Source organism: Pavona decussata, unplaced genomic scaffold (assembly GCF_977016875.1).
Source record: "Pavona decussata unplaced genomic scaffold, jaPavDecu1.1 SCAFFOLD_170, whole genome shotgun sequence".
Lineage (NCBI taxonomy): Eukaryota > Metazoa > Cnidaria > Anthozoa > Scleractinia > Agariciidae > Pavona > Pavona decussata.
In genome coordinates, this window is record NW_028145581.1 from 990,001 (window position 1) to 1,012,689 (window position 22,689).

A 22,689-nucleotide genomic window follows, 5' to 3' on the forward strand; every position below is an offset into this window, starting at 1 on the left:
GTCCCCCGATCACTTTATGCTTTGAATAAAGATGGCGTCGACGTCGGAACTTGATGCTAAGGAAGAACTGACACAGATGGTCAGAGAATGCGTTCGAAACGAAATTGCTCTTCAACGATCGGGAAATAGTACCTCGTTACTGATGAGAACTCGCGACCTTATAGCGAGTTCAGCTCGATCTGCGAGCCGAGAGATGACAAATTCCATCGCGCCGGACTTTCCCGCCACTGGCACTCCGGGTCAGCCGGGTCCTTCTTCTTCGTCTTCTTTTCAGACTGGGCAGTCGCAGTATTTTCAAACAGGAAAAAAGAGGCCTGCAGCTACAACGAATCATCCATGGCGCCTAAAGGGTAGACAGAAGAAACAAACAAAGCAGGAGTTCCACCCCAAAGCCGTTCATCTCCTTGACAAGCCTGAAGATCTGGATGAAAATGGCTTTGTTCCCGACTACACAGTTACTGACGATATGGTCCTACTGAAAGGGTATTTTGAGCTCGGGACAGGCCAGTCGGAAAGTGAAATCAGAGAGAGTATAACCGAGGTACTGAAGCAGCGTTTCCCATTTGTAAGACCAGAACATTTTCGGTGAGGGTAAAAGGCGGAAAGAGTTTGCGGAATGGAATGTGGAAAGACGTGCGGAATGGCATAATTATGCAAAATAAGAATTGCGGAATGACATAATTATGCGAGATACGATTTATGCATAATGACTCACAGAAATACATTAAACTGAAAAAGCGCGCCTTTTTTTGGGCGCCAATTTGCAAATACAGCCTTTTTGTAACCATTCAACCGAAGAATGCATCACAAAAACCCAAACGATGGTATCTTCGAATTCAAACTTTTTTCCTTCGATTCTCATCGCATAGCCGTTGATGCAACATAGCAGCTCGTGGACTTTTATCGTTCGCGAGTGAACACAAGATTTGTAATACATTTGCATTAAAGAGGTTTGTTTATTTACGTAACCTGGTTTCCATTTCCACACGAGTCGTCCGCCAATTTACGGGAGATGTATACAACTCAATCGAAGGCTGATTAAACTTGACATGTTTCAAGCTTTCACAGCGCCTCGCAGGAAAAAAGACGTGAGTAAAGAACCGCCTCTGTTTATTTTTGAAACGATTTATGTCACTTGTCGAGGATTTATCTGGTTATGACGAATGTGTTGTGAAAATACAAAACTGAATGCAAGGCTGGCACTACGGCAAAGGGCAGATTTATTAGTGGCTAATATTTCGACTAATAATGTGTTGTGGTTTGGTCATGCTTATTTCCGTTGTTTTACGTTTTATATTAATCAATTTATCATACACAGCCAAACACACACACACGCAAATAAATAAATAAATAAATAAATAAATAAAAACGAAAATAAAAATTTAACCGCAATCTATACCGCAGAACTCTTTCCCCGTATTTTGACGTGTAGATTTCGGTTTTTTTATTTTCGAAGGAAGGATCTTGATGAAACAAATAAAATTTTCAACTCCAATATTTTATCAGAAACAATATCTAAGCAATTCGGGAAATATTTCCGCACAGCCCCATACATTATTTATCCATGCACAACTGTCACACTAACACGACGAGCGTGAGAACAGAGTGTGTGCCAAATGTATAGATAATTATGCATGGGGCTGTGCAGATATCTTGACGCAACTCGTACTAAAAATACTGTAAGAGACTAATGTCACTTGAAGCCTACTTTCTTGTATTGTACTGGTTATCCAAAACCGTAAAATCTCGGTTTTAGAGAGGAAACATGAAATTCAGTCCACTTTGGAGAAGAGAGGGGTAGGGGGAGGGGAACTGCAATAACTGTTGCAACGTGTTGAAATAACACCCACGCCCATTTTTAACCATGAATAGTGCATGTCCCTCTGACTTATAAGTGATGGAATCACCTTCAGCGTGTATACTTTACAGTTAGAAGAACTTGCAAATAAATCATACTGATAACATCCCAAAATATTCCTAAGATAGAGAAAGCTTCTTCACCACTGTAACAACTATCATCCATCACAATGGCTGAACAATCCAGTCACATTGTATTTTATTTTCAAAGTATAAAACGTGTTACCCCAAACATTGTTTATTCTGATCTTTGAAGTGGGTATCCAAGTAGGTGTTTGAACATTATGCTAGCTTATAGTGGGGCAAAGCCTTAAAGAATATGTTAGTATTATATACTGGTTTTTCGGCTTTTTTTTCTTCTTATTTTACTGACCATTTTGTCTGATACTTGAACTGTCTCAGACAAATAAAAACTAAAATCGATCAGTTTTTAGAATTTGCTTTTAAATTTTGGCCTAATTAAATGATAATGCATCTTTGTTGTATACTGGCAAGGTTCCACATTAAATCATTTTTTTTTTTGACATTTTACAAACTGTAAGCAAGAACATTACAACATCGCCTTGAAAACGATAAGTTTGTTGAGTTGTTTTCAAATTACATTACATAACTAAGGGACCGATCGTTTATTTCGTCCTATGGGGGGGGGGGGGGGGCGGGCGGGCGGTGGTTTTCTAAAAAATCGAGTGTATGAAAACTTTACCCCCCAAAAAATCTTTCAAACAAAAGTTTTACCCCCCACTGGAATGACAGTTTGAAAATTTTACCCCCCCCCCCCCCCCCCCCTAAGGTTGGCCTGGCGGTTGAATTGTTGAGAAATTCCTGGGGCCTGTTTCTCGAAAGCCCGGTAACTTACTGGGCCCGTTTTTCGCCGATTACAGAACAATTACAGACATGGTACTTGGCCAATGTTTTCATAGAATAACATGATTTTAAAATTTAGTTTTCAAAGCTGACAAAAATTGACTTCTGTTAAGAAACATTTGTCACCAAAATTACTTATCGGGCCCGGTAAGTTACCGGGTCTTTCGAGAAACGGGCCCCTGGTGACAACGCTTGGTTACATGCGGGAGTCGCTAGCTCTCTGAATCTGAACTGGCAAGAGAAACAATCAGAAGTGAGGCGAAATTAAAGTAAGGGAACGTACCTTAGAATGATGTTTTGTTATTGCTGGAGTCTATTCTTCACGGTCCTCAAAAGAAGGTACACAGAAGGTCAAAGCAGCTCGGGGTTTGAGAGCAGTACAGGAGCATTTGATGTATGGATGTGGATCAAGGATGTGGATAATTATATAGATTTTGAAGAAGACTACCATCTCTATTCGTCTTTTGTTCAATTTTTTTTGCCCAGAGAAACAAGCCTTCAGAGATACACTGCTTGATGAAATACACGGTTTGCCTGTCTATGTCATTACTCAACCTATTACGTGCAAGAGCTTTGTCGCACTGAAGAATAGTAGCGATATGGAGAAGTATCTAGTCGATTTTACCCCCCTCACTTTTCGTACAAGGTACAAAATTACCCCCCCCCCCCCCCCACATCCCCCAAAAAGAGCTCGTTTAACCCCCTAGGACGTAATAAACGATCGGTCCCTAATTATGTCATGAATAACTCATTTTTTTGCGTGAAAACAGCCTTGTTTATATTATGCTTAAGTATCTTCAAACTTTATGTTAAATGAAGATACTATTTGTAGAGTTTTCATATTACAAGCGTTATATACGTGGACATGGAAACTGCTATGACAACTAGAATTACCAGCTAAAGTTATGGTGGATATAGTTTTGGTTGTCATAAGAGAGGATCAAGTATATGTGTGGGCTTAATCCTCTAATGGTCTTACATGACTTATTGGAATGATGACGATTCCCCTTGGTTTATTTTTAGGTCAGTCATCAAGAATCATAAAAATTAATTTTTAAAAAAATTATGTGTACGTAAACAAAAAACAAAAAAACTCTGGTTGTATGGTTGACCTAAAAAAAGTCATAAATAGTGAACAGCTGGGTATGTATCAGAACAGGTATGGAGAATTCATACTTTTGATCCTCTCTTGCTTGTTGTTGTTGTTGCCAAACGTTAACTCCATGTGAACAGTTAGTTATTATTGCTCTACACCCCAAGGGGAAATGGGAGGTCAATTTTAGGGCGATGTAAAAATGCTTGTCCCTGACAGGGGTTGAAAATGTGCAGTTTTGTACCATTGCGGTGGAAATCTGAATCTCTCCTTTCAAAACCTCAAAGGAAAGCTTTTCTGTTCTGTGCAATGAGGAAACTGCTTGATTATTTCAATATTTTGTTTTGGTAACCCTTAAGGAAACTACATTGGGGCCACACCTATGCCAAGAGAGTCTGGTACAATTTAGAACATTCTGTTCAACATTTTTGACGGCTTCTCCCTTCAGTTTTATGTAAGAGTCCCCCCCCTCCTCCCCTGGGTGTAAGTGTGGTTAGATTACATGTTTGTAGAGCTACTTGAGTTACTGTTGTTGAGCTACTGAGCAATCCAATCATTTATGGGTTTACCTCTTCGAGACCTGTGATACTCACCAATCAGATAAAACAAGGAAAACCAAAAAAGTCAACAATAGGTTGACTCTAGGAAAACTTCACAGGCTCTTGTAATGAGGCACAGACCATAATACCGTAAAATTCCGGTTACGGGTGGGGATACGTAAAAAGGAAATGTCAACGGCTTTTTTAGGGGCAAGGGGGGAAGGGGTGTTACGTGTTTATATAGAGATCAAAGATGGGACTATAGGTGGAAGAGTGGTAGGGGTTTATCACGGAATAAAATTTTCGTTTACAAATAGATGGCCCAAAAATCGAGGCGATTTATTAGCAGGGGAGGGGAACTTAAAACCGGGATTTCATGGTATGGGATAACCAGTACAATACAAGCTTATATCGATTTTTTAAAATAAAAAAAAAAAAGGAAAAAGAAAAGAAAGTAGATAAGAATTACGGTATGGTATTAATTACCGAGGCTTCAAGTGACATTAGTCTCTTACAGTATTTTTTGTACGAGTTGCGTCAAGATATCTGCACAGCCCCATGCATAATTATCTATACATTTGGCACACACTCTGTTTTCACGCTCGTCGTTTTTGGAAGTGGGTTAGTGTGACAGTTGTGCATAGATAAATAATGTATGGGGCTGTGCGGAAATCTTTCCCGAATTGCTTAGATATAGTTTCTTACAAAATGTTGGAGTTGAAAATTTGTTACATCAAGATCCTTCCTTCGAAAATAAAAAACCGAAATCTACACGTCAAAATACGGGGAAAGAGTTCTGCGGTATAGATTGCGGTTAAATTTTTATTTTCGTTTTCATTTATTAATTTATTTTTTGCGTGTGTGTGTGTGTGTTCGGCTGTGTATGATAAATTGATTAATATAAAACGTAAAACAACGGAAATGAGCATAACCGAACCACAACACATTCGTCATAACCAGATAAATTCTCGACAAGTGACATAAATCGTTTCAAAAATAAACAGAGGCGGTTCTTTACTCACGTCTTTTTCCTGCGAGGCGCTGTGAAAGCTTGAAACATGTCAAGTTTAATCAGCCTTCGATTGAGTTGTATACATCTCCCGTAAATTGGCGGACGACTCGTGTAGCCTGCGAGCAAGCTCTCTTGGGGGTGGGGGGCGGGAGGGGGAAAGAGGAGAGAGCTTGCAACGATGTCTCAGGAATTTTCATTTCTGCGTTGAATTTTTCAACGCAAAATGCTGATTGGTGGATATCGAATTTGGTGCTTACGTCATTGGTCTTCGCGTGCGTCGTGTTGACAACACAAAAATGGTGGCGGAGTTTCTATTTGTGAAGGTTGCGAGAATTTCTCTAAATAACTTAGGTTTTCTCTGGAATTAAAACCCGAGCAAAGTCAAGCTGCCAATGCTTTACTTCAAAGTAGCGATGTTCTTGCAGTTTTACCTACGAGATTTGAGACAAGGTTGATATTTCAACCTTTTGCAGCAATTGAAAGTCTAAAGTCTAATATCAAACAATAATGTTAGTTGTTTGCTCATTGCAAAGTATCATTATCGATTACTTGATCGCAGAAGCAAGAAGAATGGGGATGCCTGCCGCTTCGATTGCCGATATTTCAGATGGAGAGTCAAGGTCGGCCAAATTTAAGCTTTTGTTTGGTGTTTGGCTCAGCCGAAAAAATATGAACATCTTTCAGCTTACGCCACAAATGAAAGCTTTCTTAATATATCGACTCAATTCCGAGTGCTTTGGTACGGCGTTAGCAGCGAACTGCCAGTTTTTTAGGGCAACGTTCTTTAGAAGGGCAATGATTTCCTTTTGATCTGGCACTCTCACGTCTGCTTTGCTACTCGTTCACAACATTACAAATTTCAGACGAGTTGAGTGTTCCAATGAAACCACATTGTCGATATTGAGAATTGCGTCCTCGTTCTCGGAGACCCGGTTGCAAAATTGAGATTCTTCCGATTTCCTTGCACTGCTTCTTTTTTCCCTGGCCTGACCGTGTCAAGTTTTCGACATTTTTTAACGTCCAGTAGTTTTGTGGCGTTGACACTGCAGGTCACTGCAGTCGGCAAGATTCGCTTGATCCTTGGGACGACATTTGTGACCTCGACCTTTTGGTCAATCGGCTTTTAGTGTGCTCTCAATTAAGTAAAATCCTTCACTAAATTTTCTGATTTTTGTGGCACTCGGTAGGCATACCCGATCAGAGAAACTATAGTTTTTGTCAGCAAGGATTCCCGTCTTTTGAAGTGTATCTGATAACATTGTACCTTTCGCATGTTTGTTTACGTTTGCTATCGTTTCCGGTTTGCGCTGATTGGCCAAATTCAGACAGCTAGGACAGCAGGGAGCCGCGGGGAGTATTGGGGGCGGCATTCAAATTCCTGAGACATCGTTGCAAGCTCTCTCCTCTTTCCCCCTCCCGCCCCCCACCCACAAGAGAGCTTGCTCGCAGGCTACGACTCGTGTGGAAATGGAAACCAGGTTACGTAAATAAACAAACCTCTTTAATGCAAATGTATTACAAATCTTGTGTTCACTCGCGAACGATAAAAGTCCACGAGCTGCTATGTTGCATCAACGGCTATGCGATGAGAATCGAAGGAAAAAAGTTTGAATTCGAAGATACCATCGTTTGGGTTTTTGTGATGCATTCTTCGGTTGAATGGTTACAAAAAGGCTGTATTTGCAAATTGGCGCCCAAAAAAAGGCGCGCTTTTTCAGTTTAATGTATTTCTGTGAGTCATTATGCATAAATCGTATCTCGCATAATTATGTCATTCCGCAATTCTTATTTTGCATAATTATGCCATTCCGCACGTCTTTCCACATTCCATTCCGCAAACTCTTTCCTCCTTTTACCCTCACCGGAACATTTTGACTTTGTTAAGCGTGAGCGTCACAAAGTAACTACCCCAGTCGTTAACAAATCTCTTGAATGGAATTACAAACACGTAAAAGAATTATGTGGTCAGGGAAAGCTTTACATTCGTTTGAATGTCTTGAGAGAACTCATCGACGCATGTGAAGAACCATCACCCACAGGAACTAAAGATGATGACGATGATGACTTGATGAGGTCACCTTTTTCACTGACCATGCCCAAGAAATTTGAAAGTTCGACAGGAAATGGATCCATTGCAGAATATGGACAGTCGGAAACAAGCCTCACTAGCATGGGTGTAAGTGCATCTGGATATGGGGCATCTACCTCTGCTGATTTAGTGGTGGCCTCCATTGCTGGTCCAAGCAGTCAGAGTGATAAGGAAACACTGCGAGAGCTGCTGCCATCTGCAAGTGATGAACAACTTGACAATGCACTCCAAGAATTTGGTGGTCTCTATTTAGCAGCAGATGCTCTTCTTGAGGGGGATTCCCTTCAGGGAGACTCTAATACAGCAGTGTGTGAGTCAATAGTCCAGATCATCGAAATCCTGGGGGAAAAGTTGACAGGAAAAAGAAAGAAACTAGAAGTTGATGAAGGTGATCTTGTTCAAGATGCAGTGGTCTACTACAAGTCAATTCAGTTTGATGCTTCCTGCCCTTTGAGAATTACCTATCAAGGCCAACCTGCCATAGACAGTGGGGGAGTAATGAGGCAGTTTTATTCTGACTTATTTGAAGGTTTAGTAGAGGGCAAGTTAATGGTGCTGTTTGAAGGTGAAAATGCCCACAAGGTGCCAATTTACCAACCACAGGCTGTTATGAGTGGAATGTTTGAAATGGTTGGAAAAATGACTGCCCATTCTCTTGTGCAAGGAGGCCCAGGTTTTCCATGTCTGGCTCTGCCATGTTTCTATTACCTTGTGACTGGGGATGTTATGTGTGCATTTGCATACTGCGATGTTTGGGATATTCCAGATCCATTTTCTAGGAACATAGTCATGCAGGTAAATGCCCAGTACATTATGAGTTTATTTTTAGGTTAACTTTTAACAGTAAATCCAGTAAGTGTACACTGCATCTCACAAACACCACATTACAACCATCCATTGTCTAATAGTTTGTGGTAAAGTTAATATTGGATAAGACTCCTTAATTAGCCATGTTCTAAACGAGCAGGGGACTGGGCACAAATTTTTAAAATCGAATGAATTGAAAAATGGACATCGTCATCTGAAAGAGCATCCAAATTATTACCGGTAGTAAATTCACTGTATTTGATTATTATTGGTTTAATTTCAAAGGCATGGTTCACTTTTAAAATACACCAAAATAAGAGAGTGTAGCATGGGTTGGAGGGGCAGCTGTCCCTCCAATACATACTATTAAACTCTCTTATTTTAGCGATTATCAAAAGTGTACCATGCCTTATAAAAGGGCCTATCTTTTGCCCACACCTACAATTCATAGATAATAAGACTTCTCCAGCCAGTACATATAGGTTTCTAGTCATATCTGCAACATTTATTTCTATTTTTGCTTATTCATACAAAGCTGATGGATGCCAGTGATGATGATGAACTGGCAGAGCTAGCCAAGAGTGATGAAGTAATTAATCTGTTGGCTCATTGTGGAGAGACAAGTGTTCTGCAGGTACCATTTGCTTTGACTATATTTTTATTTATATTGTTCTGCCCTGCATGCTACCGCTAACATTGTGTACCCCCCGTGCTGACAGCCAGGCCCAGCCTTCTAATGAGACCCCTGCAATTACTGTTTTTTTTGTTTTTTTTTGTTTTTTTTTGCTCACTTAAACGTTGAACTTGCCTACAAATGTTGATTTATTGTGACAGGCATGCAACTTTCATTCTCTAGTCTATTCAGTTTTTATTTCATTCAATATATCCTGTACTGTGTATTGTTCTAGTTTCTACCCTTCCTTCCCACCCTTTGGTGGGTGGAGAAGTTAGAAGTTGATATCTATTATTTCCCACATTCCAAATTATACTTACTATCAATTGTATTAAGTTGATTTGTTCAAAGCCAGTAAAGTATCTGCTTATATATCATTGTTTGCTCAAATTGTTTGAGTTTGTACAATATTCTATTTCAGATGTCTACAAAAGGGAAAATAATTCAGTCAATAGTGATGTATGAGGTCATTTCAAAGCGAAAAATGGCATTGGATCAGTTGAGAAAAGGATTGACAACCCTTGGTGTCCTTGATGAGATGTCAAAGCACCCACATCTTTTTGAAAATGTGTTCACCTTTAAACCTGTTGAGCTGACACCCACCACAGTTAAAGATTGTCTCAAATATCCAGATGAATTAAGCAAGCAAGCACAGGACACCAAGATGATGATGACCAGATTTGGTGACCAGTCGTCAAGTGCCAGGTTGATGCAATTTATGCAGTACTGTACTGGAAGCAAGACAATGCCTTCAGTTCAGAATTTTGTAATAAATGTAAATTTTCATAGTGAAAGTTACATCTCCTCATCAACATGTACCTTTACATTGTTATTACCTGATCATTTTCCCTCTTATGGTCTGTTTGAACTTTCACTAGATTCAGCCTTTTCTTCATCTGGAAAGTCTTTTACCTCAGTGTAAACAACAACACTGCCCTAAATTTATACATTTAGAGGCTCTTATGTAAGCGAGACTTATGGATAGGTTGCTGTTTGTGTACTGTTAGGTTTACCGAAAAGAGGTCATTACTGAGTTGCTGTTGGTAACCTTCTATGGAATTTGAAAGATGTAGTAATTGGATTTGCCACTTTAAAGTCAAAGATGACTTGCAACAGTTTTCATGCCTTTGTTTTGATGGATTGAAAGTACTGACCCATATCACATCCCATGATCTGGGTACAATAGTGTTGATGTTCAATTCACTGATCAATTTAGTTGTGTTATGCCAGCATTAAAACATTGAAAAAGCCTTGCCATTTCTAGTATAAACTCATTGGTATGTATTGTCTTTAGCTGCTGATTCTTGGAAATGATATGTTTTGCCAAACAAAATTCCTTACATTATTTTGTTATTGAACATTACATGTAGAATGTTATTATTGTAATAAATATTAATCATTAGTGACCTGTTCTTTAACAATTACTTGTGATAGGTGGACTATCACAAGCAATAGTTTCCCCTCTATGCAAAATATTAACAATAGCACTAGTTTTAGGATCACTGACAATGCACGATGTTCCATTCCACAATGTATCAAACCACAACTACAAAGTGCAAATTAGCATTTAGCAACCTAAAACAATATAGACCTCAACATGAGGAATAAATTACAGAGTTTGTGAGTTTTTCCCCATGGCCCAGAGCCTCGCAGTGACATCTCTTGTTTTAGGCTGAACTTTAAAATATCGAAATTGGGCTGTTGTGGAAGATGCCACATAACACTGTCCTCCCAAGCATCAATTTACATACTTGTGTTTCTGATTTTAGGGAAAAAATACAGTGTTTAGTTCTCTATAAGTAAGTATTTCATTGAGGAGCGTGGTTGGAAAGCAAGTTTTCCAGGAACTCAAGGGCCCTCTGGAAAATATCTATGGCAAAAGCACTTGAATTCTCAAGTGGACCAATTTCATTTGTTAGCCTAGAGATAATGTCATCTGGTAGATTCAAATCCACTTCATTGACTTCAACAGTAGACAGACCATCATCTGGTGGAGGTGGTGCGTTAGGGTCAAAACCAAACCACTCATAGTCATCGCCACTGACATTAACATCACTTCTCACATCAGCCACTGCAACAAGTCTTCCGTTCACCCTGTCTATCATTCCATTAGACCAGATTTGTTCCGGACTCCAATTTCTTTCAGTTCTTATGGGGTGCTTGTTCCAGGCCTCAACAAAACTAGCAATTGCAGCATTAATTCTAGGCAAGTAAACATAATGCAGAACAAACAAATGAAGGGGATTGGCGATGTCAAGCAAACCAGATTCCTCCAAGGATTTGAAGGTGTAGTAAAACACATTACCGAAACATCGAAACACATCACGCCATAACCGCTCTATTCTCTGATTACGTGCAGATCCACGATCTTGGCCTCGAAATGCAATCATGCGTTCCCATACCAAAACGTTTTCACCTCCATGGTCAGTCCGTACTCTAGATGGCCACGAGTACCTTTCGACACCCTGCAGAAAAAGGCCTTCAACAGTCTCCTTTCTGTTGTTTGTAGAACACTTCAAAAAACAAATTAAACGAGAGTAGCCATCTATACAACCGTGTATAACGAAACCCCATGTAATCAAACTGTGATGGCCGTCTATATGCCATAAACTGTTAGGACCAGGCACTGAATAAGCTCTCCTAGAAATTACTGTTGCCCATCTCAAACGGCAGTTGATCGGATCAACTCGTGAAATGCTGGCCCGAATACGATCCCTTTGAACATTGATCCCCATACTTCTCAAGTGGCCACGAACCATTGAGTAACCCACAAGGCCTCCTTGCACGCTCATGAAAGCACGCACAATATCATCAAGATTCGTATTTGTGATATTTGTAAAGCCAGTTTCCTCAGTAATACCAAGTTCTCGTACCCGTCGCCACAGGGTCCATCGCGAAACTAGAAGAAGTCCGGCGATGTCTTTCCACTTGAATCCTAAAGCCCTAAAGTGTAACAAAGTCTCTTCATCGATCTCGTACTTTGGTCTTCCCGGTCCTCTGTTTACGGTACGCTCCGGCGGACTTAGCAGATAAACTGCTAAGTGGGTACAATTTGGAGTGTTGGTTAGCTCCATTTCTGTCAATTTTCGACACCAAAGATGATACAGTACTCTCAAATTATTAGCAACCTCGGTCAACTCTGCTTTGTGCTCGTTAACAACCGGTAATACGTTTTCCACAAATTTTGCTGCTGCGTCTAAACGATTGATAGCCCACTCAATAAATGATCGGGAAGTGCTATTTTCTCCCTCTTCACAAATGTTTAACACACTTAAAACATCCTCAAAGCAATCCATGAAAGATTGCTCGTCTACTGTTCTCGTAGCCATTTTGATTTTTGGCGGGAATCAATCAGGTTTTGTGCCGGGAAGGGAATGGGTTCCATGTTTGGGATTGGTGGGTGGGGAGGGACGGGGTATTTTGTTGAATGAAGAGATTTACAATGTCCGGGAACTTAACTCACAAAACAGTCATGATTTTTGTTGAATGAAAAAAGTCTGTATTGAAGTTGAACAGTTATTTTTGTTGAGTGTTAAATAAATATGACAGTTGAAGTTGAACAAATATTGTTGTTGAATGAAAATAATTTTAGTTGAAGTTGAACAAATATTGTTGTTGAACGAAAATAATTTAAGTTGAAGTTGAAGGAAAATGCGCATTGTTGAATATAAATATAAAACGTTGAATACGAATATATCTTGTTGAACATAAATAAAAGTTGTTGAATATAAATATGCAAGTTGTTGAATTTTGCAACATTTGGCAAACCATAGTCGTGACGCATATATGAATAAATAGATAATTAATTTTTCGCTTTCTCTAAACGTGAGCTTGGGACGCCTGTGCTCTCTCAAGCTTTTCGAAATTCCAAAAACCAGAAAAACTAAAATACCTAGAAACGATCCATAAACCAAACCGATAACGAGGCTGTCATTATGACAAGAAACTGAACTACTAATCCATTGGGAGAACATGGTAATGTTCGTGACAATTTCGTCTAAAATGTGGATCATTTTTGAAAACTTAGCATTACTAAAGTAAGGCTGTTCACAAGTTAATAAATGATAGAGGGTAAGACTTAGCCTTACGGCAGAATTAACAGAAAGTAAAAGTTTAAAATATTAAATAAATGAAATTAATTGTCTCAAGCTTTTTACTGGTTTGTTAAAGATCAGGCATCTCTGAGGGTCTGGATGGGGTTAACTGACAACTGACAAATAGCCAAAATTTTAACTGACAACTGACAAATAGCATAAAATTTAACCGACAACTGACATTTATACTCGCTGGTACTGACAATTGACAAAAGACCTGCTGCTACGTTTTTTGGCTAATAATTGATATATTTTATACCAAATCACCAAACAAACGTGTGGTATAAACAGCAGCAGAGTAGGGCGTCATATTTCACACTAACAATTCACATTAGTTAAAAGTTTATTTGTAACATGACTCAAATTTACACAGAACGCGCTCTAGCATTAAACTGAGTCTATACCATGTCCGCTCGTTCCGGCGTAATAAAGGCGATTGCTAGCTTTTACCGCGTTGATTCGGATACGGCATTTTAACGACACCGAAGCTGTATTCCAATCAATTGCGATGAGTTAGAGACAGTTCAGTCTCTAAAGAAGCATCTGTTGTCATTTCTTGGGCTGAGGGAACTGCCAATAAAATTCGGCCTTGGAGAGTTCGATTTAAAACTTTACCGCACGGCACCGAGGCAGGGAGGAAGAAGCGAAAAATTTGCGAAAATTACAGATGGTCAGTGGAAAATGGACCTGCCAAGCTCGGTGGAGGAAACAGGATTGTATAAATGCCAAAGAAACGATTGTTGTTGCAAAAATGTAAACACAAAATTTAACTCTCAGGGTCTTGTCACTGTGATCTTCAGGTCAAATGTTGAATTTTTAATTCCATCAATGCCTTTCTCCTAGGCCATTAATGGGACTTTTTTCCTCATTGCCCGTCCCAGGGGTCGGGCATTAGTCTACCCCGGGGAATTTGACGGCCTCGTGATTCTCTCAGTTTCTTTCATGATGAGTTCATCAGGAAAGACAATCAATTTGTGATTAACTTTGTCTAAGGAGGAGGAAATGAGAAGGTAGATCCACAGAACGGTCACTGGAGCAAGACAGAGAAATAAGACTTCTTTGGCCTGAATTAGCTTTCATTGGCATGAAGGTACGCCCATAAAACAACAAATCAACTTATTATGTTTTACTCGGCTGTACCGTGAAAAATTTGAACAGGCTAGCTCGTTTGTTCCCGCCCTGGGGCATTCAGCAGTATGTTTTAAAAAAATCCTAGTACTTTGGAATAGGCCCGAGGGGGACTGGAGGACGCAATGCTGGAAATGACTTATGTATAACAATGCATTACGAGCCTTTTCTGCGAAGTCCCGGTTGATGGTATGTATTAGATCCAGAGGGATGAGTCAGATGCCGTTTACAAAGTGCCCAGGTAAATTGCAATGTGCAAAATTATTTTAGATGGAGTGGTATGGTGATGTTCTTCAAAGGCTTCGTAAGAGGAGAATTATTTGCGCGCGGGAAGTGCATGCGTGGAGAACGTGGAGCGCGAAAGGAGGGAGGAAGAGTAAGAAGTTAACATGCAAAACGTCTGGCAATCAATTTTTTTAAATACGGCGAAGAAGAATATTTAGCCGTGCCCTTCGAAATATTGTTATCAATATATTTGAATTTCCCTAACCTGACAATCAGTCTTGCTCTTTTTTATTGGTTCGTTTTACAATGTATTGTTGATTATATATCCCCTACTACAAGATCCCGTGGTTTTATTTTGTTGCGGTGGCTGTCATTACAAACACAGTTACTGGTTTTTAATCAAATCTTGAAAAGTTTTCGCGGAAAGCTCTTGAGCGCATAATTCACCTCCTCATACGGTATTTCTGTTTCCAAGTTTATTTATCGTAATTTATCAGGAATGGAAACAGTCGGGGGGACACAAGGAGTTTCTGTACGATTTTTATTGGTTATTAGCTTTCATTGCATTTGGTGGCTTCTAAAGAAGCCGTTGTTGGTGTCTAGAGGTAGTTCTCAACTCAATACATATTTCCAGCGAAATAGCTCTTGGTGAACTTCACCTGGAGTCTCTCTATTGGTCTGGAAGCTGTTTATAGCCTTTCTCATCCAGGAAGGCGGGCGACTCTCCAAGAAACAACCTGAAACTGACGGGAGTAACGACGCGACAACCACCGCCTGTTATTGTCAGACATTTCTTCAGCGAAGAGCCAATACCCGCGTTTATCAGCTCCTCTTCACCAGTGAAGTATGGAGTCCCTCAGAGATCTGACGGCAAACCAGGAAGATCGCTCGCAGTACATCGTGCCGCATGGTAATCGTCTCGTTGCAGGCAAGCGACGATTTTAAGCCCTTCTCAAATAGTAGAGCGAGTCTTTCTCTGCATTCCTCGGCGCGAAGCGGATCGAAAGATCTGTTCTCAAATGCGGAGATGAGTTCTTCTGGCAAGTGATCGGCCGGCTCCCACGTGTTCTGTTCTGGAGAATAATGCTTCCACTGAACAAAGTACGCTGTTTCGCGGCCTTGAATTCGTTTTGCGACTACGCGCTCAACTTCGAACACACCCATAACAGTGGGCTTTACAATCGGTCGATATTTCGATTTATAACCACTATCGCAAGCGTCAATCAATAATAATTTGTAAAAGCCTGGCGGGTGTCTTGCACGCTTCGACATCGTGTCTCGATAATAGCAGTTAGGAACTGAATGGCCTGAAATAAACTAAGCGTTATGTATGTTTTCATCAATGAAAGCGGATCGAAATTTGAATAATTATTGAACACAAACAAATTGAATGTTTCCTCAGAGGTTAGCCGTCACGAAGCGGGCGCTTGCTTTTTCCTTGTTACAGTTTCAAAGAAAATTACGTTACATTTAATCTATTTGACTTTTCTTTTACCCTGTAAAGAGAAACAGCTAATTCACTTTTTTAACACTCCAAAAAATTGCTCAAAGCACGAATGAGCAAGCTCCCGCAATGTATTATCTTTTTATTTAGTTCAGTCACTACTCAGCTGGCAGTTTTGTTGGGGAACGCGCGAACAAGCAGTAAAGCTCAATTTTCCTCGCGGCTTGCATTTTCGCTCGCGCAGTCCCAAACAAAACCGCCAGCTACGCAGCTACAAACGACTCAGCCTTGGCGTGCGTTTTTCAAAACTCCCGAAAACATTTCGCGATCGCGATCCCGAAAAGCTGTAGTTGCAGTGTATCCTGCAGTTAGTCATAAAGCTTTTACACTCAAACTAGCACCCTTATTCTATGTAAAACTTTGGATAACGTTTTGACCATTGGGAGTCCATCGGGACAAATTAAAAGATATCGCTGCACGTGAACTTGTTGAATAAGTGCTTTTGTTCGACTTTAACCAGAGCGCCTTTGTTATCTACATTGCGTCTTGGGATTTCACCTCACGCATTCAAGCGTTTGATTGACAGCAGCAGAAATCTTGAAGAGACTCGGTTATTCCCAAAGCTGAATTTATTGACCAATCACAACCGACTAGTTCTGGATATGCAAATTATTATGCCGCGCGTTGAAAAACTGGGCGCTGTAAGTACGTGTCGCGAAAGACAATAGCATTCTGGGCGATGAGTAAATCACAAATGAGAACAAGAAAGCCATTAAGGCTTAATAATTAATAAGCAGCCTTATTTATGCCCCACTCTCGCCTCGATTATTTTTAAACCTTTTCCCGGCGTGATGGAGTTAATTGAATAGTTTTAGTAGAAAGACTACGTGATGTCTCTTTCACCTTTAGTCTGGGAAAAAGAGAGAATCCTTCCCTTTCTGCCCTCTTCCCTCAGGAAGGCCTTGTTACTCAGGTAGGTCGACTTTCCGTTACGCTACTTGACGTCATACCAGAAGTTGCTTCAGTAATGACATAACGCCAATTAAAATACTCTAACGGTCTCGGAACACCTTGAAACGTTTCTCCATCGTATTTTCTCCTTACATTTTGCCTGTAATCCCTGCTAACTCGGACCATATTCTCGATCTGCTGTTTCTTAAAGAGCCTTTTAAAGCGACTCTTTTTCACCAGCATTCAAAATACGAACTTGATACATCGATTTTTATGTTCATATTTCAGGGTAGAGAGCTTCGCTCTTAAGAACCAGCGAGGTGGCGCTAAGGAGACTTTCATTTTTTAGGACTTTGGGGAGGGGGGTCGGCAAAATTTTGCAAGGAGCTTGCAAGTATTTACCATCCCTGAGTCAAAAATGTTCCAAACTACATGACCACCACCACCACTGACCCACAGGCACACACTAAAACCAGTTTTGCTATAAAGAACTATGAAAGCAGCCACGACCTCTTTCTTCAGAACAACCAATTTTTAATATAAACTCTGCAGTCAGCAATAACATGTGTGACGGTAGCACTCTTGAATGAGAAAAACAAGACTAAAACCATGACATTCGATGGTAAGACAGAAGAACAAATTGCCAATCTCACAATAGAGAAGCACAAGAACATGGAAGAACAGAGAGGCATGCAAACTCAGGTAATGATTGGAGTCAGACCGGTTTACCAGAATAATACATATATTTAGCCAAGGCTACAAGCGGAGCTCCAATTTTTTTCATAGGATTTACGGAAATCTTCTTAGCGTATGAACGTAATAACTTTACCAGTTCCCTCATCCTTTCTGCAGTTATGATATATTTTTAGTGCATATGCAGCAAACTGCTCATTAATAATAACTATAACAATATTTAACAATGTAATACAGAGGAATAGATTTGTTTGAATGCTAATTTGTTGTAACAGAGGGCAATTTTTCTTAATTTTTCCTTCCCTGAGGGCAAAATTACTTACTCCTGATTGGTCGAGCGGCGAAAGTACTCGCTTCTCATTGGCTGAGCACGCCAGTTCTACATTTGATTGGTTTCTTCGTTTTGTGTCTAAAAACAACGAGTTCTTTCAAGTTTTTTGGAGTTCGATTGGAAATCAAGTGCTGCAGCTAGAAAGGAAATTCCTAAGCGTTAAGTTTTCGTGTCTCTTACAAGAAACAGAAAAAGTTTATTTGTGTCAAAGCTAAAAACTTGGATCGGAGTGACATTTGTTTAGCTGAGAAACTGAAATCAGTCAGGGTGACCAAGTGCTTTCACCTCGCTACTTCTTCTTCTACAATGAAAACCGAGCATAACAGTGTCCTTTTGATGGGAGGAGGAGCAGGTCAAATTCGGTGAAAGAAATTATTCCGTAAGTTCCTTCTTTAGATCCACCGTTTGCTATTTTTATCGATCTATTTTTGCGGATTTTCAAGCGGTAGGCCGGTGAGCTTCACAGCGCATGTGAACAATTACCACCGATTTCATTGATACGCGACCCTCGAATAAAAACTCCCGCGAGCATTTGGCGATTTGCTTTCGTCAATCATGCACTCCTTATATGGTGTTATAGGAATGCCGCTCTTGTTTTCAAAAAATATGGCGGCAACTGTGTAGCCTGTTCGCTTGACATGGTTGCTTCTTATTCTTCAAGTTTACGTTGGCGAGTGGTGTATTTGCTCGTGCAGGGGCTGAGCATCGATTGATGGAAGCCACTTTCCTCTTGCGTACTGAACTGAGCCATCCCTGTATTTCATCTTCGTACACTCCTGGATATGGCTCAATTACTTTCCTTATAAACAATACGTCATGTGCTGTAAATGATAAAAGGCAATCGATGTCATCTACTGCATGCTCGTTTATTTATGCCGATTTATGCGATTCTTTTTCCACCTACCGTCCATTTGTCTTGCTTTTCCTGTCCGGGCTGGGTAATCAATCGTGGTGGTATTTCTGTATTTTTTCCGAATTTTCTTCACAAATGTCAACCTCACGCGCGTTCAGAAGTCTTGCTATAGCGTTCGCGCTCGACCCTTGCACAAGCAAATACACCAGTCGCCAACGTAAAATTGAAGAATAAGAAGCAACCATGTCGAAGGAGCAGGCTACACAGTGACCGCCATATTTTTGAAAACAAGAGCGGCATTCCTATAACAAAATACAAAAAGCGCATGATTGACGAAGGCGAATCGCCAAATGCTCGCGGGAGTTTTTATTTGAGGGTCGCGTATCAATGAAACCGGTGGTAATTGATGCCTGATATTAAGTTTTATCGTCGTTAGTTTATTCCTGAATTTAACTTATATTCTCTCTTCATTACATGTGCAAAAGTAAAGAGTAAATATTGCCAATACTGAAATCTTAATAAACGTCAAGAAAAGGAGAACACGGGAAAATCACTCTTGGTTGCTTGGCACAGATTTTTAAGTGTGTTTAAAACTGAATGAGAGCTGTGCGATGCGAACGAAACTTCCCCGCAACAAAATGTTGAAAAAATACTTTCTCCACGAATATTAGTCCTATTGAAACAATTGAAGTATATTTGTAAGTACAGTTAGGTGATCACATGATTCCGAGTGCAATTTGGAATAAATAAGCACGAGTAAAATTTTAAAAGGCTAACAATTTGCCAAAACTTTGAAAATACAAGTGAAAATTAATCCTTAATTCTACGAGGACTCATTGCGATTACGTGTTTATAACATAAAGGGCAAAATTTTCTTAAAACTATCGAGGCACTTCGTAAAATTGTCAATCCCGGCCTGGATTAAAAACACTCACCCGTAAGCAAAACAAACAAACGCACCATTCACCTGTTTCTTAGCGTACAAAACAGACAAAACGAGAAAAGTTGATTGTTATATAAATGTATTCTGAGAAAATAAAAGTTTAATTCATAAGCAAACTAACAACAATAAAACCAGATGTTAGGCATCAATAATTTTAATTCACCTGCACTGTAAAGCTTTCTACCGCGGCTTTTCACACGATTAAAGATCAATCAAAATACCGTAAAGTTCCGATAGTAGCGACCGTCGTTACTTTCGAAATTAGCAGCGTTTGGGGCTCGTTACTTTCGGAGAGTCGTTTCTTTCGGGGGGTCGTTATTTTCGGGGAACAAAAACCATGAAACAAGCTAGCGCTAGCTCTTTTCTCCGAAATGAAAAATTATATGATTCGCGCAGAGCTCAAACAACAGACAGAATTAAGACCACCACCCATTTCTGGTAGCAGCGACAGTGAAATAAACATCGATGGTCCACCGGACTACCGCATGAATGAATCAGCCGATGTAAATCGAATTCTCTCTGACTCAGGGGTGGAAAGATAAACTCAGTGCTTTTAGTCCATGACACACCAATAGGTTTTATACGGCAGTATATATAGAGTTTTCAGTTTTAATTTGAAGAAACGTTCCTGTTGTTAATTAATACGAAATTCTACCAGTTTAGTTTTGCACTTTACGCCATCAGTGAACTGATGTCAAGGACGAATGATGGCTTCGTTGTTGTAAAGTGCCTTACCGTGATCAATTTGTCCATGCACGAAGATATTAGTATTTTACATTAAAAATCTGACTATGGATTGGAAAACAATAGAGACATTCGGTATTTATATAAAGTAATTTTAAAAAAATCTTGCATGGTCTCCCAGTCGCTTACTTTTTGGGGACTCGCTACTTTCGGGGGGGTCGTTACTTTTGGGGGCTCGCTATTGTCGGGATTTATTAATAGCCACAAAGTTTTAACGTTACTTTCGAAGGGTCGTTACTATCGGAACTTTACGGTAGCAAACCGTGGGTCCAAAGAAGAATCTTGCAGATTAATTTTTTCCACTGAAATACACCTGCTCCTTCCTCCCATTAAAGGGCACTGTTATTATTGTTCGGTTATCGTTCGTTCGAAGAAGCCGTAGCGTGACCATGAATGATTACCGTTTTTCAACTGAACAAATCCGATCAAGTTTTTAGCTTTTGATACAAATAATATTTTACAGTTTCTTGTAAGAAACGAAAGTTCACCTTTAGGAATTTCCTTTGTAGCTGTAGCACTTGATTTCCAGGTATTTTTGGCACAAAATCAAAAAAAAAAAAACCTGAAAGAAGTCGTTGTTGTCGCGGCACAAAATGTAGAAATGGCGTGCTCAGCCAATCAGGAACAAGTATTTTCGTCGCTCAACCAATCAGTAGTGAGTAATTTTGCCCTCGTTGAAAGAAAAATTTAGACAAAAATGCCCTCTGTTTCGACCAATCAGCATTCAGTAATTTTGCTCTCTATGTTACAGAGCTTGCAGCACGTAAAATAGGGAAAATTATTGATTGTTGCTCGAAAACGCATTAGAGTAGTAAACGGCTAACAAGTTGCCTAAATTGGTAGGAGTTGCGCTCAAGTTAACAAAGAGAAAAATTCACCGTTGTTTGCTCATGTTCTCCACAAAACCTTAAATTAGGTCATTTCAAGTTGTTGCTTTGCGGAGAACGGCAAGACATGTACTTAAATTTAAAATTCACGTGCGGAGCGATTGTTTTTGTTCAAATGTTGTTGCTGCCGCCGTCGTTGCTTAACAGGATTCCCAGACACATTCGGCGCCGGCTTGGATAAAAATATTTGAAAAATCATCACTGTGTCAAAATTTGATAAACGATTAAAGCATCTGTGTAAGGCTTTAAACACGTAATGTAAAGAAAAATTATCAATTGCGCCTGGAAGAAATCATTTTCGTTTACAAATGATCTGTAATCGGCCTTCGAATCCCGTAAACATGATTTTTTCTGCGAGGGCAAGATAGCTTTCGTGGAAAAATGTTTGGAAAATCAAAACTGTGTCAATTTTTCTCCTATAGTAATAGTCCTAGTCTCTAAATAACATTTAAAAAATACTTTTTGGTGTTTGGTAGAATTATTTCAGAGCTTTGAAACATGTGTACGTTTAAAAACACGTAGGAGCCGTGTGGTGCAAATGAAAAAAGCACGGCCACGAAACAAATTTTTCAAAATTAACTTGCCCCGAATATTGGTGGTATCGAAAGCGTGTCTAATTTTAGAATTCTAAAAGCTACGATAACTGATCACGAACGGGTGATCTAGGCAAATGTGAGGCTTCTTTAAACTTACTTTGCCAGCCAGCCTGCTCTAACTTGCTATCCGTTGCTTTCATTCACGTTGAACTTTGACTAATCGTCTTCGCTTTTTTGTTTTCTTTTTCTCTCTCTTTCTCTTCTTTCTACGTTTGCCAAAATTTCCATTAACTTATGGGTTTCCCAAATTTTATTAGCTATGAAGCTCCGCAATTATTTATTTCTCTTTTCTCGTTTTATACAGCTAATGTTAATTTTTAATTCTCGCTAGATTGTTAAGTAGTAATATAGGGACCACTGAGGCCGGAAAAATGCTGAGGAAATGCTGAGGAAGAGCTGAGGGAAAGCTGAGGCATCTCATTACTGTCCGTTAGATGACATCATTATTTATTCTTACTACAAGGATTGGTTGTCTCTAAAAAACAAAGGCGTTCATTGGTTGCCTCTTTTTAAGGAGGCACTCTGATTGGTTATGTCTATGTCGATTGTTATGAAGGAATAAAACCGAACACACCACCCATGGCGTCACTCCATCATTGGAATTTCTTAGTCCTACTGCTTTTTTCTACGATTGAATTAATTAAGGTTGGTTCCAAAGATGCAAGTCGAATCGGCCGCTACACCTCTGTTGACAGAAGATAAAGCGACTTCCTTACCCGGTCAGTTCTGCCCGTTTCATCCCGCTCAACGTTGAAATTGGTAGAAAAAGCGCAAGGATTTAGCTATTTTTACTATCCCCAGAAAATGTGCTTTATGTTTTTAATTTGCCCCTGCTTCAGAATGGAAAGAGGACATAGAGCGTATCG

At 39.8% G+C, this 22,689-nt stretch overlaps 2 protein-coding genes across 2 annotated transcripts; one reads left to right on the forward strand and one right to left on the reverse strand.

The window, feature by feature from the left end:
* Nucleotides 1-7,297: 7,297 nt before the first annotated feature.
* On the forward strand, nucleotides 7,298-9,856 carry LOC146464027 (G2/M phase-specific E3 ubiquitin-protein ligase-like). Its single transcript, XM_085083823.1, has 4 exons — nucleotides 7,298-7,313; nucleotides 7,369-8,249; nucleotides 8,797-8,895; nucleotides 9,356-9,856. The coding sequence occupies exons 1-4, from the start codon at nucleotides 7,298-7,300 to the stop codon at nucleotides 9,854-9,856; spliced, it is 1,497 nt and encodes a 498-aa protein (XP_084939949.1).
* Nucleotides 9,857-10,342: 486 nt separating this feature from the next.
* Nucleotides 10,343-12,692, reverse strand: LOC146464028 (uncharacterized). Its single transcript, XM_085083795.1, has one exon. The coding sequence runs from the start codon at nucleotides 12,261-12,263 to the stop codon at nucleotides 10,743-10,745; it is 1,521 nt and encodes a 506-aa protein (XP_084939921.1). The 5' UTR covers nucleotides 12,264-12,692; the 3' UTR covers nucleotides 10,343-10,742.
* Between the last annotated feature and the right edge of the window lie 9,997 nt (nucleotides 12,693-22,689).

What these genes read in the sequence shown, in the direction of transcription:
- LOC146464027 (XM_085083823.1), top strand. An exon ending in CTAGGAACATAGTCATGCAG is followed by an intron (nt 8,250 to 8,796) that starts GTAAATGCCCAG and finishes ATTCATACAAAG; the next exon opens with CTGATGGATGCCAGTGATGA. An exon ending in GAGAGACAAGTGTTCTGCAG is followed by an intron (nt 8,896 to 9,355) that starts GTACCATTTGCT and finishes ATTCTATTTCAG; the next exon opens with ATGTCTACAAAAGGGAAAAT.
- LOC146464028 (XM_085083795.1), bottom strand. Translation starts at nt 12,263, where the DNA reads ATGGCTACGAGAACAGTAGACGAGCAATCTTTCATGGATTGCTTTGAG.